General features: G+C 38.7%; 1 protein-coding gene across 3 annotated transcripts in view; it reads left to right on the top strand.

The window, feature by feature from the left end:
* Nucleotides 1-20,051, top strand: part of LOC149845057 (voltage-dependent chloride channel 1, chloroplastic-like) — a 71,216-nt gene that overhangs the window by 26,891 nt on the left and 24,274 nt on the right. For 2 of the 3 annotated variants that reach the window (XM_089997443.1, XM_089997444.1), the window contains exons 2-3: nucleotides 12,563-12,730; nucleotides 13,088-13,294. In XM_089997443.1, the coding sequence (XP_089853569.1) occupies nucleotides 12,563-12,730; nucleotides 13,088-13,294 (375 nt within the window). The remainder of the gene's footprint in view (nucleotides 1-12,562; nucleotides 12,731-13,087; nucleotides 13,295-20,051) is intronic. The other variant, XM_089997445.1, reaches the window with a different exon arrangement.

Raw genomic sequence — 20,051 nt, 5'->3', positions numbered from 1 at the left:
AGTATTTGTATGCATGCTTTTCTGCAATACCTGTTGAAAATAACTATGTGAACACTCATGTAACCATTCACATGTAGACACACTTCAATACCATGTAGACTTATGCGTAAGAAAACAGCCAGGTATTAACATTTTTAACTTAGCATAATATGTGTTTTACATGAATAAGACACATATTCACATCCCTGGCTAAACCCAAGTTCATAACATAGCCAACCACGACCACATTCTAAAAATAATAATTAGAGGTTTATCCACAACCTGTAATTTAGGTTTTATAATCATAACTAAAAAATTATCATATTTACATTCAAAGTCCTAGATTTTACTTATTTAAGAAAAAACTTAGATTCATTTGACAAGATCCCATATTTAAATCATGTTAACAAAAATACATATTTATAATTTAAATCTCATATTTAAATCGTTTGACAAAAATCCAGATTCATTCAATTTAAATCTCAGATTTAAATAAATCTTGAACTTAATTAAATTCATATTTAACCAATTAAATAAAAACTGAGATTTTTATTTAATCTAAAACCATATTTCATTAATCAAGAAAAAAACTTTACAACAACAACAACTACGCCTTCATCCCAAAACAATTGGGGTCGGCGATATGAACCAAAAAAGGAAATCATTCTGGGTCTTCCACACAAATCCTTCTCCTCCAATCATTTCTATCTAATGCCATGTCCTCGGTGAGGTTCAAAGCATTCATATCCTTTCCTATCACCTCCATCCATGTCTTCCTAGGCCTACCCCGACCTCTTTTAACTAATATATTTTCCCATTTCTCCATCCTTCTAACTGGAGCATCATTAGGCCTTCGCCGAATATGTCCAAACCACCGTAAACGATTCTCTCTCATCTTATTTTCAATGGGTGCAACGCCTACCTTCTTACGTATCTCCTCGTTCCGAATCTTATCTTTTATTGTATTTCCACAAATGTATCTCAGCATCCGCATCTCAGCTACACTCATTTTTTGAATATGATGTCTCTTGGCAGCCCAACATTCCGTACCATATAGTAAAGCGGGCCTAATAGTCATCCTATAAAACTTTCCCTTCAACCGCAATGACATTCTACGATCGCACAACACTCCAGTTGCACTTTTCCATTTCATTCACCCAACCTTTATCCTATGATTTACATCTCCATCAATTTCTCCATACTTTTGAATGATAGATCCCAAATATTTGAAACAATCATCCACCGGTATTTCTTGCTTACCAAGTTTCACTACACTCCCATCACTACTTTGTTGCTTACTAAACCGACATTCCATGTATTCTGTCTTACTCTTACTCAACTTAAAACCTCTTGCTTCCAATGTCTGTCTCCATAATTATAACTTAGCATTAACCCCAGCTCTAGACTCATCAATCAAAACAATATCATCAGCAAACAACATACACCACGACACATTTTCTTGAATTGATCTCGTAAGCTCATCCATCACTATAGCAAATAGGAAAGGGCTTAAAGTAGATCCTTGATGTAACCCAACCGTTATAGGAAAATTGGTTGTCACCCCTCCACAAGTGCGGACATTGGTTACTACTCCTTCATACATATCCTTAATTATACTAATGTACTTGAGAGAAACACCTTTCTTCATCATTGTCCACCAGAGAACGTTCCTAGGTACTCTATCGTATGCCTTCTTCAAATCAATAAAAACCATATGCAAATCTATGTTCCTCTCTCTATTTCTCTCAATAATTTGTCTAAGAAGATGTATAGCTTCCATACTTGATCCATAGAAAAAAACTTTGATTTTATTAAATCTAAGACCAGATTTAATTAAGCAAGATAAACTCAGATTTAATCAAATCTAATACCAGATTTTAAAAACTTAGATTTCCTTAAATCTAAATCTAGATTTCATAAATTTTTATTATGAAAGGGATACCCAATCGCCTAGGCTGAAACAAATTTTTTTTTAAATAGTCTGAGATCCAAAGTGAACCATTCACAAACCAACCCTTAGTTCAGTCAAGATCAATCGATAACCTGTCAAATTGACCCCTTTGATCTTAATCAATCCAAACCTAAATTTAGGTTCAATCAAACATGAACCCTCAAAACCTATTTGAGGTTCAGTCCAACTTGAACACTCAAAACTGATTTTTGTTCAGCCCAAGAAAACAAAACACTAACCCTCAGACAAGTGGAACGTATTAGATTAGTACTTGGTACTTGAACCACCAAAGAAAATCTATGCATAATCAAGAAATGCTTGTCATGATCTCTAATTACAAGGTTGCCAAATATGTGAAGCAATAATTACATCAAGTCTTTGGAGAATGATAAATCCTAATCCTTGAATTTGCAATAATGAAAAAATATCAGCAGGAAAGGTGGTTACACAATCACATGATGCAAAGTTTGCTCAACACTTAAACTCATTTACCATACGAGTCTCTACTAGGATTGCAAACATATCAGATATGGGTTATCGTCATGCGTGACCTAATATTGTATTGGTTTTATCAAGTTGGATCTGATTCTGGATCCAACTACATCGAGTTCTAAACTCGTATTTGATCAGAACTTTTATGGTATAAAACAAGCAAATCTCCACTTTCTTTTCTTTCTTGCATCCAAAAAGAAAAAGTAGTTGGATCACGTTACTCATGATTCTTGCCCAAATCTGATGACAAATGGTTATCCATTCCCAGATCCATATATGATTAGAACCAACCACATATTATTATTAATTCTCCTTAGGATTTGAATATGAATTAAATGTACCCGACAATGTAGACCTGAAACAGTTTGGTCCTACCAGTCCCAAGACAAAGAGTAACAGCTAACAACTAAGTTTGCATAGCCAAGTCTCAGGTGTTGAGAATAGACATACATAGAAGTTGGTTATCATTGAAAGCAACTCTAAATCATGCTTTTATCACCAAATAAAAACTCTATTTTTGTAAAAAAAAACCATACACAGAATTTTTATATGTAAAGGACCGAAAACACCCATATAAAAGAAGATATATGGATCGTCATCCATGTGATCTAGAGTGAACACATAGATTCACTCTTTAACCATGGATTTACACTAAATATTCCATGAAAATCGAATCGATATTCGATTTCTTGCATGAATCAAAAGAAAGAACCCGTACCTTAGAGTTCGATGCTTGGAGGGAAAAGCACAGGGATACCGATGGCGAGGAACAACTCAATCGGGGGTCGTCAGAGGTGTCTGCCGAACACAGGGAGAAAATTACAACAGGGAAAAGACTAAAAGAAAGGAAGAGAGGAGAACAGGGAGGCTGTGTGTGCGGTTTCGGTCACCAGGCGAGCCCAAACCTGCTATCCAACCTCACCATTGGGTTTTGAACTTGCAACGCCTCAGAACAGGGTGTCAAGCACCCACTGCTCCTGTCGGACTAACAGAGCCCCCATTTGTAGTCACAGAGAGCAACATGTGTCACCGCAGCCATTGCTGTGCACTGTGCCACAGCTGTGCGCATCAAGTGCACGCAACCGCAACCACAAGTATCGCTGCTGCGCGAACCATGTGCCGCAGCGATGCACGAGGTGCCGCAGCTGTAGCGCACCGCGTGCCACGAGGATAAATAAAAAACTATGGTCCCCCCCATTGACTTCACCGAAAAAAAGGAAATCAGGCAGTATCACATCTGCCTGTTGGCCGGGATAGAGGGGAAAAGGTCGGCAGGGGAGGGCCATCGACCACCTGCCGCCCCGCTGACGGTCACAGGAAAGGTGGCAAGGGCGGCAGGGGTGCCGCAGGCCACTTGCCGACCCTCGACAAGCCTCAAATGGAAAAAGGGGAAAGGGGGAAGGCACAACAGGGGCCTCCCGGCGAACACAAAGAGAGGGAAAAAGGGAGACACGACAGGTGGCCGCTGGTCGCCTGCCGGCCTCCTGGCAATACAGAGAGAGCATAGAGGGAGAGAGGAAAGAGAGGCACTGCGGATGGCCGCCGCCCTCCTGGCAACACCCAGAGAAAAACAGAGAGAGAGAGAGAGAGAGAGAGAGAGAGAGAGAGAGAGAGAGAGAGAGAGAGAGAGAGAGAGAGAGAGAGAGAGAGACGACATACCTGGAAGGGTTCGGCGTCGTCGGCCGACGTCGCTGGCGCTGCCGCATGCAGGGAGCAAGAACGAGGGAAGAGGAAAAGGTTGCGAGGTGTGGGCCTCCCCTCCCCTTGCGATGGCTTTAAAGAGGAAACGTGGCAAAGGCGGAGCCGCTACGGGGAAGAAGAAAAGGGCACGGAGGGGGGGGGGGGGGAGAGATTCAGGAAACCCTCAAAGGGTTTCCCTTTTCAATCGAGAGGAAAGGGGAAAAGCGGCGCAGAGGGTTTAAAAGACCCTCTCCCCTGGTCGCATTCGTATAACTATAATGGGTATTATGGATCCGGGTCGAATCCGGATCCGACCCGGGTCTAAGTTTTTTTTGAAAAACGTGGGTTTTACAAAGGTGCTTTTGTAACGACCCCAACTCATACCTTTGAAAAATGCGGATTTTTTTTCTCTAAGAGTTGCGGAAAACTTCCCAGAGACCCGGGGTCCTTACAGTTCTAATTTTCAGATGGATAACCACACACCACAAATAAACTTACATTTATCATCCATAACCAACCAACTAAATTCTTTTATTAATGAATCAATAAGAGTCTCATACTCAATGTCAAAAGTGAAATAACAACTGCAGGAAATAAGAACTAAAAGAAACAAAAGTAGAGTCACTCTGTGTGTAAGTGAAGCCGTCTGAAGCAAATATGACCTCCGTATCCCCTCATAAGCGAGTCGATTTCACTGATCACCTGTATCTGGGAAAAACCAATAAAAATAGAGGGTCAGAAATCCGAAGAATTCTGCGTACAGGTTCCCCTAATGAATCAAATAAGAAAAAGAAAATAAATAAGATCCATGTAATATTTTTGAGGAATACAGTTATAACCAATTCATAAGACAATGAACCATCCATGCAAAAATAAACTAAACATTAAGCCTGAGGGAACACGAAATAAGTAACATGGATTATAATTTAATCAATAAGGCATTTAAAAGCAAGAGAGAACATCATCATGCATTGATCAACATATAACAACCAAGAGAACAAGTAACCATGCATGATCTAATGCATAGCAGGAATATGCATGATTTATGTGCAAAGCATGAACCCCCTTTTATTATCTTTCATTTAAGCTTTCCTCTTCCCATATGCATGCCCTATTAAATGTACACAACTTTAAGTTCTTCTTTTTAATTTACCATTGCCCGCGGATACACCAAACGGGTACAGTCCCCGAGGTCAAGTAGGGTTCCCGGGGTAGCTTATCATACAATTTGTATTTTATTGTCGGGTTCCAAACTTAGCCCTCGACCGATATCAGGACACAACACCATCCATTGAAACATTGGAAAACAACATCCAATGTCGGGGACACCATGAAAAACAGCATCCACTGGCGCCATTTTCTTGGTATACCAAAACAACAACAACAGCTGTGTCAAAACACACCACCCCCAGGCAAAGTGGCAGACTCTCGAGGCTCACCCAACCCTTGATGATCCAATTGATCATCAATGCATTAATATGCAAGGATCAACAACCGTATGTGTAACGACCCCAATCCATACCCTTTAAAAAAATGCGAAATATTTTTTTTTCAATGCGGAAACCTTCCCAGAGATTTGGGGTCCTCACAGTTCCACTTTCCATTGGATAGCTCAATCACCACAAACGAAGTTGCAATCATCATCCATAAGAACCAACTAAAACTCTTTTATTAATGAACCAATAAGAGTCTCATACACAGCTCAAAAGTGAAGTAACAACTGCAGAAAGTAAAAAGAACTAAAAGAAGCAAAAATAGAGCCACTATGTCCCCTGCTGAAGCTGACAAGCTCAAGTATGACTCTCATCCATCCCCAGTAGTCAGTCCAGCCTCACTGTTCACTATGTCCTGTGAAAAACCAACAAAGTAGGGTGTCAGAACCGAAATTCTGAGCACAACTACTTCTAAAGAAACCAGGTGAGACAAAGAACATGGATAAGATTTCATGAAATGATTTGAGTGAGTACATATATAAAATTTGCAGTATTCAAATATCCATACCTACAAACAATTACATATGCTCACCAGTCAAGAACAGTAAAACAATACCATATATCAAGAACTAAATAACCAAACCTTGCAGCATGATTTCAATAAGTAAATCATATGCTACTACCAAATCATGTCATGATATAGAGAATGATTCAAACATGCATGATCTAATGCACAACAGAAAAATGCATGATTATGTGCAATGCATGATTTCTTCTGTTATCTTCCATTTAAGTTCCATCTTTCCATATGCATGCCCTATTAAATGCACGCAACCTTAAATTCATCTTTTTAATTACCATTGCTCTCGGATACACCAAACGGGTATAATTTCCGAGGTCAAGTAGGTTCCCAGGGTAGCTTAACACACAATTTGTATTTTATTACTGGGTTCCAACTTAGCCCTCGACCGAATCACCTTCGGAACATTAGACCTCCACATCTAATGTCGGGGACACAAGGGACACCCCACGCCCACAAGTGCCACTTCCTTGGTACTAAACAAACTCACAGCTGTGACCAACACCACCACTCTCAGGTAAAGTGACGGACTCTCCCTAAAACCATGACCAGGAGAAAGAACCTCAATATCGGGTTCAGGGGACAAAATTACAGCACACAGAGTTTTTGTATCCTCACAGTCTCCCCAAGACCGGATATCTAAGATTCTCATACTCCAGATGAGATATCCCAGAATGTATATTACACTATTCTTATTTATTATATCTTTATTAAAGTTTATTCTTTAAGTTTGCAACACCATATGCAAAAGTAAAGTGAAAACTCGCATCCTCCCTTGCGGGGACCCATTCGGGACTCCAGCTCGTATAAACCAGTAGAATAATGTAGTAATGTGCCAAACCATCTTATGTGGTTCAAGTGATGCAGTTAAAAACATATGTGAAAGAAAACCAAACCCACGGCTCTCCAGGCCGATGATGTCCATTTAGGCCATCAATGCACCACATAATTAAAACCAAATTAGTGTTTCATTCATAACACTAGGCCCATAGTACCAAAAGCATGTGCACTTATGCAATCATACACCCAAACATATGCATGTCATAACTCATTCATATGCATTTTCAATATGTGTCTGTTACCTACATCACATATGGGTATTAACCAATCCATGGTTTCTTTAAGTGTGTGAGTGCACAATTCAAGTATTCTTACCCAAAAAGAATTATCAATAACTGGATTATGCTCACATTCATGAGTACCATAATCATAACAATAACAGTTACATAACCTTCTTAGAAATAACATTCCAACCTGTTCTTGACACCTATATATAGGTGTGCATATGTTCCAAGATTTCTCTTTATTCATATCAAGACTTATATCATACACAGTATTTATAAAAATTTGGAACATATTTCCATTAAATCTGATTCATAACAGTCAAGTGAGATCATACACCTCCATGGAAAACATAAGTAACATATTGAAAACCAACCCTTCCCTTCAATCCTATAACAAGAGTTTAATTTCTATTTGGCACTGAAACACAATTCCATTTGTCTTAATTCAATATAGGATAGCCTGTTATCTATTTTTACATAGATGCAGTTTCAATTGAAATCTGCCCGCTGAAGATGGAAAACAGTTTCCTTACGAGTAACAATATTAACAGTTCACTAATCAAAGCCTAATGTATCACATAGAAACACTTGAACTGGGAAAATATCAAATCAACATAGGCACTAATAGTTCATTATCAAAACATACACAACAACACTTTGGATGGATATCAAAGGCATTGATGGTACATGGTTCAACTAATAGCAAACCTGAACTTAACCCATCTAATATATATGTTTTTACAAAAAGAATGCATACAACACACTCGGGTCAGCCATGTCGGGTTCATAGCCCAAATCCAACTAGGGATGCAAATGGGGCAGATCAAGGATGGAGGTTTGCAATCTGTTGTCTATTTTAAATCTGCATCCCCATTATCAACAACAACTTCTGATTCCAAACAGTCCTTAAGTATTCGGTTTCAAGAATACAAGCACTCTAGTTCAGATAACCCTATTTCAGGTGAATAACAATATCAAGACTTACTTTCAGAACATAGATTGATAAAATTCAATCATGTCCATAGAACACAGCATACCTAAACCAAGATTTAACATAGAATCAGCCCCTATGGATTTAACACACACAACATATCTAATATCAGGTTCAGATGAATATTTAGCACCAATTTATCTGGCTGATTAATATAACAAGAGAGCATGCAATTACAAACTTGATTAGAAATCAAGTTTGATACGAGTAGTTAACACATAAGTGTCCAGACTTAGTGTCGATCAATAACAACACATGTATGAATAGATGACAGGGCACTCAAACGTCTAAGTTCTGACTGAATATCTGCCAATGGTAGTACCGGGGTAGCTATTTTGATAAAAAGGAAACCAAGTCTATTAACGAATGCTTTAACATAAAGATTCACTTTATTGTCAGATAGAAAAGAAAACACTAAAATAGAGAGTAGCAACAACTCTATTAATGGATATCAACGACCCAAGGATTTAAAGATTTACATAGTGGGGTTCCGCAAACCCTAATCTGAACATTTTACAAGAAATAGACTTAAAAGATTCAGCTAACAGAAATTTCACCATTTAAGTTATATTCTGTCAACCCACTACCAACTAGGGTTATAAAAAAATCATTCACGAACCTCCAGCTTCAGATTTCGCCTTTCGTTTTCTCATCCTATGCATATTCACGATGAAGAAACCCCATGCCCTAAGTGGTATACCTAAACAGAATTTAAAACAACCTAGATTCGGGTTATCGGTTCCAAGATCGAAAACCCCCAAATCAAATTTTGTTGTATTTTGATCATAGCAGTCGAATCCCCCTTTCAGTAAATGAATGTGGACCTAAACCAAGACCATGATTCCAATAAACTTAAACAATTAGTTGTTAAAAATTGAGGTTATTACAGTATGCCCCTATGCATTATTATTTTTATTTTATTTTGACATTGTTTTTCAATGCACATTCATGTATGCAAACTTTTGAGTTGTGCATAAAACAAATCCTCATATGCATATGATCATATAATCACGCCAATTTCATGCTTCTATTTACGAATCTTCTCAAATGAACAAATGAACAATCATGCTATGGTGTACTTGCCAACCGCATAAATTCAATGTACACCCATGCAGAAGATGCAACTTTGCCATATTACTTTAATTCAGCATATTTATGACGAGTAGAGGCATATGAAAAGATTTCATTCTTTAGCATGTAGATGGCTAGTTTTATACACAGACTATTATAGCTATTACATTCAACATCTATTTCCCGCAGATTGAGTGATTGTCCAAGACTGATAAACTTTAACACTCCTTAATGGAGAACAGAGTTATTGGCAACTAAAAATTTAGATTCCAATTTGATTTTTTCAACCAAATTTCTTTTACATGTCGGAAATCAGATTTTTATGGCATACCAAACATCAGGCCCTCAACTTGCTTCCCAAAACCATATTTAATTAAATAAGATTTTTAGAACTATTAACAAAATAAATTTAATCAGATTGGAGAAAGCAATTTTCCACACATGAAACTATAACCAGATTTTAAAGCATGACAGTCAATGCACTAACTCCAGATTAACAACATAAGCAGCGCATAAGCATACTAAACACATGGTAAATCATTTTCACGTATAAGAACATAGGCAACATATGCATAGTCAGGATCGTTAGTCAAGGAATCAACACATCAAAACTTCAGAAAACTTTAACTGCAACCCTGAATACATATACATATACATATACATGCTGATCCGCGTATATATATATATATATATATATATATATATATATATATATATATATACCAGAATTGGTATGTTGACAGACCTATTTCAGTAAACACACAAGAGTTCTACATACCGAGAGTTGTTACTACTGATCAGTGAGAGCAACCCAAAAAGATTGGTATTTAAGAGACTTTCTCTTTGTGTTTTTCAACAAATATATATATACCCGTGCAAATTGAAAAGGACCAATCAAGATTTCATTATATTTCTCAGCCTCAAAACGTATATCAGATTCACCCATCAAGATACTGCAAAAAGCCGAGGGTAACTCTGATTTTCATGCAGATGCAAACCCCTGATATAGTTATATGGAAAAAGAAAGAACATGTATGAACATAAACAAAGGAAATTGAATTTTGGGACACTGTAGAGATGTATGATGAGTATCCTGAGGGTGAGCAAGGTGCCGATGCAGATAAGAACTTCTCCCCAATCTTAATGTAAATCGGTCTAACATTTCAGTAGTTATAAAACCTTGAACATAAAAAAAAATCTGGACCGTGGTCCTTACGTAGATTTTTTTTCTAATCTAACCCACTTTCTCATGGGCTTTTCTCAAAAGGAAAATATCACATGGAAACGAAATCCATGTTCTTCTTCTCATCCGAAACAGGAGAGAAAACCCGAACCTCTTCCGACGTTCGGGGCTGCTACTGTGAGGAGGCGGTCTGATTGCTCTAGCTGCTCCTACCGTCGTGAAGGCACGATCAGGAATACACGAAAGGCACCGGCTGTTAATAGGAGGGTTTGAGAGGGTGTCGTCGGCAGCTAGCCAAGAAAACACAGGGAAGAGGGACAAAGACAGGGTTCCTACCTTTTTCGGTGGGAGGAGGAGGTGACTGTCGTGGGTGGAGGGTCGTCGCCTCCGGTAATCGTGATGGTGGCTGCCGCCGCGAAAGGTTCGAGAGGGATGGAGAAAAAGACGGGAGAGACAGAGAGGAGGCGAACGAGAGAGAGAGAGAGAGAGAGAGAGAGAGAGAGAGAGAGAGAGAGAGAGAGAGAGAGAGAGAGAGAGAGAGAGACGAGGGAAGAGGGTGAGACCCCCTCTCCACTTCCCCTTTTATCGTCGAAACCCCCCTCCCTCTTGCCGAGAGGCGCGGGGTTCGGTTACTCCCTCTGTAACCGCTTCCCCCTCCTCCCTTTCGGTACTTGCTTTTCCCCTCTTTTTAAAAACTACAGCCCGATATCGGGTTTTAAAAACCCTACCGGGTTACGGATCCGGGTCGGGTCCGACCCGGGTCTAAGAGTTTTTTTTTTTCGTTACTTACCTGCTACGAAGGAGGCGCGGCCCGGGTTCGAGACCGAGACCTGGGATCCAGACACAGTCTGGACCCGCAACGCCCCATTGTAGTGTGGGTCCGTGTCTTACCTGCAATGTGGATCCACAAGTTGGATCCAAATGGATCCAACTGTGGATCCCTGCACTAAAATTATTATTATTATTTTGATATATATATATATATATATATATATATATGCCCCCTTATGGGTCCTTGATCCGAAATACGGATCCTAGGCCCATTCGCACATTTTGCATTATTTTATAACGGAAAATACACGGAATTTTTTTGGTTATTACAGCTTTGACATGCATCAGCTGTCTAAACAGCGAAAGAAACTATTTCCTGGTTGACAGTGCCTCATTGTTCTGTCTTTCATAATCTGCATAGCAAAATTAATAAAACATATTGATATTTTTTTCCTAAAAGGGTTCCATCATGCGTGTTTTTTAATGATTTTGTAGTCAAATCACTTGTAAGCATGTTCTGGAAATACTACGAAGCACCACATATAAGTATTGCTGCAAATTTTCAGGTGATTTTTTCCAACAATCATAATGAACTTTAGGCAAATCAACGTATGAAATGAACATGCAGTCTAGGTTGATAGTAATGAGATGGCTGGAACTTGGAGTTTATGTTGAAACTTTTTGCAACCAAACAGCTCTGAGCTGATTTTCATTGAAATCACATTTGTTTGGCGTATTAAGAAGACTGTAGCATTATAATGTGAAAGCAATCTTGAGCTTTGTAAAAGAAAAATAGTTTCTTCACAAGGTTGGTTCTGTCATAAGTAGCATTTGGTTCACACTTTGAAGAAAATAATCAGGTTTGCTTTGTGTAAAGCATGGATGTTGATGCCACTACTTATTTTCTTTTTAGTGAGTTGAAAAGCCAATATATTTTCATGTTTTGTGTGGTTCTTGTTGTTTTGGAGTATATCATTTATGGCTTGTTCTGTAGTTGAGTATGGATTTTACTTTGGCTTTGGGAAAATAAATGTCTTGTATTTGCATGGAAATATTTAAATGAATGTTTTGGAATGTTTTCTGTGAGAGAAGCCTTTTCCTTTTTTTAAAATTAATGCAAAGACATTGCAACAGCTATTTTTTCAAGTCAATAAGCGTACAACTGAAGCTGAAAATTGTTTGTTTCCTGTCTGTCATATTTTTCAGATATACATAGGAGTGAGCTGCTTAATGTATCCTTAGGTGCTTCGTTTTTTTTTAGATAATACTGTATGCTTTATTCTTGTGTAATTTGTGTTTCATTATTGCCTTCATATTGAAGTAACTAATGCATATTGATGGCAGTAATTTATTTATTTCTTTTGCAGTGCCATGTCATCTATGGGTCAAATTTTGAACAAGATCTTGGGAATTTGTTGGATGAAGGTGATTTGGCTGTGGTTATGGCATCAAAGCATCGTCCCCGTTGCATCATTGGCTTTATATCTCAGTGTGTTCAATTAGTTCACGTGGATGAGTCCAAAAGAAATATCCTGGTAATTTTCTTGTTTAGATTGACTTGGGAAACACCCTTCTTTATGGATAAGAAAGCACAGACTCATGAGAGAACATACAGTTTTTCTGCCCTTTTGATTTTCTGATTTGTTTTGCTGTGAGTAGTTTATCAGGTGTCATATAGTTCTCTAAGATAACTGAGAGAAAGAACTTATGGAAATAAAAGAATTTAAAAAGTTTTGGAACGACTGGAGGTGTTGGATAACATTTATTCAACAAACTCGTCATTGCATTGATTATTGTAGCCTATAAATAGTTTAGACGAGTATTATCTTGTCCATTGAGTGCCTGATTGACATGCCATACATGGCATAATGAACACCCAACTTTTTTTACAGGAATCAAAGATCTCTTGCTTTGATGAAGTTATTGGTGTCTGTGAAGAGCTGATGGGTATTCCAATCCCTCTTTCATACACACGCCTGACATCAAGATTTCTTGTGCTTTGGCATCTTACTCTTCCAATTATACTTTGGGATGACTGCAACTGGATTATAGTTCCTGCAACTTTTATCAGTGCTGCCTCTCTTTATTGCATTGAAGAAGTAAGGACCAAAAACAGTCTTCTCATATTTTACTTATTTACATCTCTGGTCGCCGACTTGTAGTTCTCATTCCCATTAACCTGGGTTTTATCAAGATGCCTAGGTCGTGGAGAGCTCATCTGTCAATTATGATTTCATTGAGGCATCCCAAGTCATATGGATTGTTTTTAGAATTCATCCAGGTCTGTCTTTACCTGGGTAGAATCGTCGAGTGATGTATGTTGTTGAGTTATACATGTACTTATCTATTGCTTTATTCATGATGATGCATTGCCATGCAGAAGGGTAGACATAACCATTAGTTTCCATAGGCTTACATGAAGTCTTCTGTGGATGGTCAACATTTACCAATCAATCAGGAACTTAGAAATTTGATATTAGCTTAGTCACTGATGGATGCTAGGACTGTTAAATGTAAACATATATGTATATCTTATATATATGTTTACATATGTATTTCCGTTCATATGTGTCCTAGGGGTATTTTAGTCTTTTCACATATACAAAGTCTATGTATTTTTTTTTGTTTTCATTTTTTTATTAATGTAATTATTCCCAGCCCCCAAGGGCTTATTGGGAATCCCCCAAAGGTGTCATTGGACTCTACCCAACAACTACATTTTTAGCCGTTGAGTAGGTCCCAACGGCTCCTTTAAGCCTTTTCTTTGTGTATAAATATGGGGTTAGCCCCCACCGAATAATATCCATTATTTTTATGTGTGTTCTCAGCCCTTAGTGGCTCATTCTTGTGTTTTCATATTCTTAAGTGTTGTCTTGCCCATAAGTGGCACATCAACGCATATACTTAGTTCGTGACATGGTATAAGAGCCTATCAACTCCTTAGTGTTATTTAACTCTTTCTCAAGCGTATTTTGAGGTAGCGGGCATTGCTTTGGGAAGCGTGACTACCAACCTTCTTGAAGATTGATCAAGATATTGGTACTTCAAAAAGAGTTAAAGTTTGCTCAAGTATTTATTTCTCTTCCTCTTTCTTCTCTTTTGCTTTGTATTCTTTAGTTTTATACCTGAAAAAGAAGTGGTGACAGTAGTTCTAATAAAATTTGATGGAAATAACTACAATTTATGGGCTACCGCCATCAAAAGAATCCTTATTGGTAAGGGATTGTAGGGATATGTTGATTATTCCGCAATAGAACCACAACTCACTCTCAAAAAATTCATTAAAGAAAAGATGAAACCCTTAAAGAGGAGATTCTTAAAGAAGAAAAGAAAAAATCTCTTATAGGTTATAAGAAAGCTTTGAAGGAATGAGAAATTGCCCATGCTAAGGTACTTTCCTTATTTATAGAAAGTATGAATGAAGATATATGTGAAACTATTTTGGAGTTTTAAAGAGAAAATAAAACATGACTCTTCATTAAACAAACATATACTCAATGCGACATTGCATTTCGATGAGAGCTTCAAGACACGATACACAATTGTAAATAAGGTGACAAGAGTATTAGAGAGTACTTTGGCTCTTTAAAGAAGTTGTGGGATCAAATGGCTTAGTTAGAGCCTGTTAGGGAAAATCCTAATGATGCTCAAACTAGAAAGAAGCAAATAAACAATGAGCAATTCTTTCAATTCATGAGAGGGTTGCAACCCGAGTTTGAAAAAATGAGAAGCAACATCATAAATAGAAGACAAGATGAGGCTCCTCTTATTCAATAGGTTTTAGCTCAAGTTTGCATGAAAAAGACTAAATTAAGGTCTCAAACTGAAAAAAAAAGTTAAGGACAATATGTTGGCTATATCAAAACTAGGTGCTAACACCCATTATTACAAACCTCCATAATTTTATAAGAACAATAACTCTGGAAAGAATAATAACTATGAGAAGAATCATGTGAATGAAAGAAAAGGAGATGGAAGGAAATGAGGAGATATTTTTTGCCATAATTGTGGAGAACCGAGACATTAAACTATTTTGTCCGAAATTTAAGAACAAAGATGAAAAGAAGGTTGCTTCAGTTCGTACTTCACAAGTTGATCAAGATTCTTCAAGTAAATCAATTTTGAACATCTCTTTCTCATCTCGTGTAGGCATTGCAACCTCTACTCAAAGGACAATTCGTGATCGCTGCCGGCGTCTCTTCTCCTTCACATATGACTTCTTGGCTTTTAGACTTGGGTGTATCATTTCATATGACATATGATAAATTTGTACTTTTAAATTGTAGAAGTTGTACTAGTAAAAAAAATGTTTGCACTACCAATGAAACCTCTCTTGATATTAATGAAATTGAAAATTTTGAAAAATGTCCTAGTTTTGGTATTCATATTTAAGATTTGTTTCAAAACTAAATTTAAAATTACTTTTTGTTTCTCAAATCACTGATCATGGATGTAGAGTCTCCTTTACTTTTAACCAATGCTTAATATATGATCTCCAGTTCGGGAGGCAGATTGGGGAAGGGCATAGAGAAGAGAACTTGTACTATATGGATCAGTTGAAAATTCCTATCAAAACTTTTTGACTTAATATTAAAAAATTGGATAAAGTTTTATGATTTCAAAGACTAGGACATCCTATTATGTATAAATTATCCAATATTCCTCATATAAGGATCTTTTGTAATTAACAAATCTCTTATACCGATTGTATTCTTGCAAAAATAAAATCAATTCCATATAAAGAGAGGTATTTCTCTGCTACTAAACCACTTGGAATTAATTCATTCTGATGTTTGGGGTCCTGCCCCTGTTGCCTCCAAGGGAGGATACACTTATTATGTTATTTTTGTGGATGATTACTCCCGCTATACTTGAATATATTTTCTCAAACATATACATGAATTATTTGAAAATTTTAAATTTTTTAATAAGTTAGTAACAAATCTTTTAGAGTCCAATATATCTATTTTTTGTTTTGACTCAGGGGGTGAATACATGTCTAATGACTTTCAATAATATCTAAAAGAAAATGAAATACTTCTTCAAAGGTGTAACGACCCCAACTCTTACCCCTTAAAAATGCGGATTTATTTTTTTTATTTAGTGCGAAAAACTTCCCAGAGACCCGGGGTCCTCACAGTTCTAATTCTAATTGGATAGCCAAACACCACAATAGGGCTTACACTTATCACCCATACCAAACCAAACCAAACCAAACCATTATTCATTTATTTGAAAGAAACAATGTTTAAGCAATAATTGCAAGAGACATATCAAAGTTATTTAAATGACATAAAAGTAAATAACAAAAAACTAAGTCACGCTGTCTCTCTGTGATCCGTCTAGCAAGAATGTGGCACTCGTAACCCTTCCAGAAAAACTGAGTCACGCTATCCCTCTGTGAACCGTCCAGCAAGAATGTCACACTCATAACCCTCGCAGAAAGACTGAGTCACGCTGTCCCTCTGTGAACCGTCGAGCAAGAATGTGACACTTGTAACCCTCCCAGAAACTAGTCACATCACTGATCACATGCGGTTGCAAAAAATCATAGAAGTAGGGTGTCAGAACCGAAATTCTGAGCACAGGTACTGTAATAACCGCAAATTTTTAGGTATTTATTTAGATATATTATACTACAAATTTTATAATATTGTGATTTGGGCCTGAAATCCAAGTTTCAGATCCAGGACCCATAAAGGAATCTTTACGTATATATTTATCTCGTATAAACTTATATGTATATATATAAGTGCAAAAAAAAAAATTTAATTAATCAAATTATTCAAGTGATAGCTATTTATATAAGGCATAAATGGGCTTGGGATCCACATTCGGGATCCAAGACCCAGATAGGATCCTTATGGATATAGGTAAAATACCATATATATATATATAAATGATGAAATATATCTATATATCTATATATATATATATATATATATATATATATTATACAAGTGTTTTCATGGGATCCACAATTGGATCCATTCGGATCCAATCTGTGGATCCATACCGAGTGGGAGGCGCGGGTCCAGAACCGCGACCAGGTTTGGATTCTGAGTCGCAGATCGCAGAGCCGGACCCGGCCTGCTCGTTAAAACGATAAAAAGGAGGGGGGGGGGGGTGATGCAACGAGAGTGCCGAAAGTATTCACGAAAAGGTTGTCGACATGATTGCTTCTTAATCAGCGAGTGAACCGCCGCTGTCACGCTATGGGTTGACGTTGGAAAGGTCCTTTCAATGCACGACTGTGCAATACTCGATATCCAATGGCACATAGAAGAGGAAAGGCTCGGATCAATGGATCCGAGCAACAACGTATTAACTGGCTGATGACGTGCAAACTGATAATGATAATAGTAAAGAAACAATAGCTAATAGGAAATAAACAGAATGTCTGGAATAAACAAAATGCCAATAGCCTGCTGTAGGCTGAGACAAACAATGGGGAGAAAGGCTGTAAAACAACTGATGTGAAACAACAAAGAAACAATAATAAAGAAAGGAAGTAATGACAAAAGAAATAATGGACTGACAGGCTCACAGGGAATACAACTATTAACTAACAGAAAATAAAGAATGACAGTAATAGACGTCAGACTGTAAAGGAGAACAATAAAAAAAAGGAAAAAGAAAACTGCTGAAGAAATGAAGAAAGCAAAACTGCGGCTGTGCTTTTTCTGAAAAGTTCTCTCTGTCCTCTCACGAAACCCTAGACAGCCTATTTAACGAACTTCAGTTCGGATCCGGACCCAGACCCGAAACATCGTCGGCGTGCTGTTGGGTCTGTGATGCCTGGGCCTGCTCTGCATCATTCTCCTCGGGTTGGGAAGAAGTCGGCTCCGACGACTTATTGTCACCACACTGTTCACAATTTCATCTAGTTTTGGGCATGAACCTTTTAAAAGTACATTCCGCCTAAGATAATGTAGCACTCGGTGATATTCATTGCAACTTGTAAGTGATCGAAACTCCTTCCCATAATCGCCACAAGGTATGTAAAGAGATCTAGTAGCTGCAGTGCCATTGAAGGTGCTTGAATCACTGTGGCTCCCCATAGTTGCATACACACTAGTTTCCTTAAGCCGCCTTTGATCTCTGAAACCCATTTTCCAAAAATCCATGCAACCTTTCGATGTATAATTCGCTGATTAGGATGGTTATTTGAGAGTTCAAGAGACATAACCCTTTCATACCAAGTCTTGAAGCTGTGACATTTTGACAGTTCATGATACATATGTCCAGCAGAACCATAGGCAGCTTCCTTGAGAAACAAGGCAGTCAGTATTTCAGGTTCTATTGCTGAGAATCCAATCATTGCTACATGAAAAGTGGAAACCACAAAAGGGCCTAGAAGATTACTATGATTTTCAAATAACGTAATGAACAGAGCTTCAACGCAAGGCCTAGTCTTTTCAGTTTTCTGCAACAGATCTTACTCTTGATGGAAGCTTTCAGAATCTCGATTCCACTCCTCTAAGTCATTTGTTTCGGGTCCGATTATGGCCTTGCTTGATAGCTTTATTGGCTTCTTGACGAAAGCCTCAAAGGTAAGATACTACATGACTGATGATTTCAAGATCACCATTTTTCCGCTTGATATATTATCATGGAAGACCTGCCGTTTCTTGCACCATCTCAAGTAGAGGAGGACTGAGAGTAATGTTGCAGCCAATTCAGCAATAGTTGCGAAACGTTGTTTTTGTTCACTGATTGGTTGAAACAGTTGTTGATGGTCCCGCTCCCGAGGACCCAAAGGATGGTTCCCGGGCCCGGGTCCTGTTTCCACGAACTCGGGTCTGGACCCTCTTGGGTCCGGGTCCGTCCCCAAGGGTTCCCCTGCTCCCTCATGATCACTTCCAGTGGAGCATGTGCAGATGAAAGGTTGTTGATAATTTGAAACAGCAATAGCCTTGCGCATCCTAACAATGTTTGTAGTTTTGTCACTGCCACCAAAGCAATCTGAAACAAAGAGGGCAAGCACTGATGCCCTTATGAAGTTATCAACCTCACGTATTCTGTCTATTGACTGCTTTAGCCGAGAAAGCAGTACTTGTGCTGACAATGCAATTGCGTGCAACTCCTTATCCCTATGTGATGCAGTGGATCCTTGATTCGGTTGGAGTGGAGGACTCAGATCAGAATATGGAGGGAGAATCAAAGGTGTGGTGGTGAATCGGGCAAGCTGAGGGTGCATCGGCTGACCCGTTTCCGCAACGATAGGGTTCCCATGGGTTGCTGTCTTCTTGCTTCCATACGCAGGATCCTCGAAAATTTTTGCCTTCTCGGGTTATGCCGCCGCGCCTCGATCGGCAGCCAGGTCCAGCGTGATGCTGGGACCCTGCTGGCACGACCCACCATATGGGACCATCCCAGAAGCTCGCGGCCACGGGCCTGGACCTTCGGCAAGACCCAACATGAAGCTGGGGTCCTGCAGAGCAGGTTCGGCCGGTGGTGCAGCCGTAAGAGCTTGTTGCAGAGAAAGGGAAACACCCAGAGGAGGCGGCGTACTTGCGTGGTTCCTCTGGTTCGCCTGGAGCGGAGGAGGCAACTCGGAATAGGGAGGGAGAGCCGACGTTGGAACTTCGTCTTGGACAGGCTGAACATGAATCGGTTGGCGACCCTGATCTGGCCCCTGCTTTTGGGTTGACGCTGCACGCCCCTCTCCTTGTGTTTCGAGGGCGACTAGTCGGGCCTCCATCCCATCTAGTCGTTTTGAGATGCCCACAATTTCTCTGTTCATCCTCGACATATTTTCCTCCATTCTGGTCATCCTTCCCAACATACGCAACATTGGACTCTCGTTGCCAGCATCCTCCTGTTCGTTTCCATTCGCCGGATCGCTCCTCGTCT

This window comes from Nuphar pumila, chromosome 2 (genome assembly GCF_984573655.1).
Source record: "Nuphar pumila chromosome 2, dmNupPumi1.hap1.1, whole genome shotgun sequence".
NCBI lineage: Eukaryota > Viridiplantae > Streptophyta > Magnoliopsida > Nymphaeales > Nymphaeaceae > Nuphar > Nuphar pumila.
Note: the sequence above shows the minus strand (reverse complement) of the source record. Positions and strands in the feature narration are given on the sequence as shown.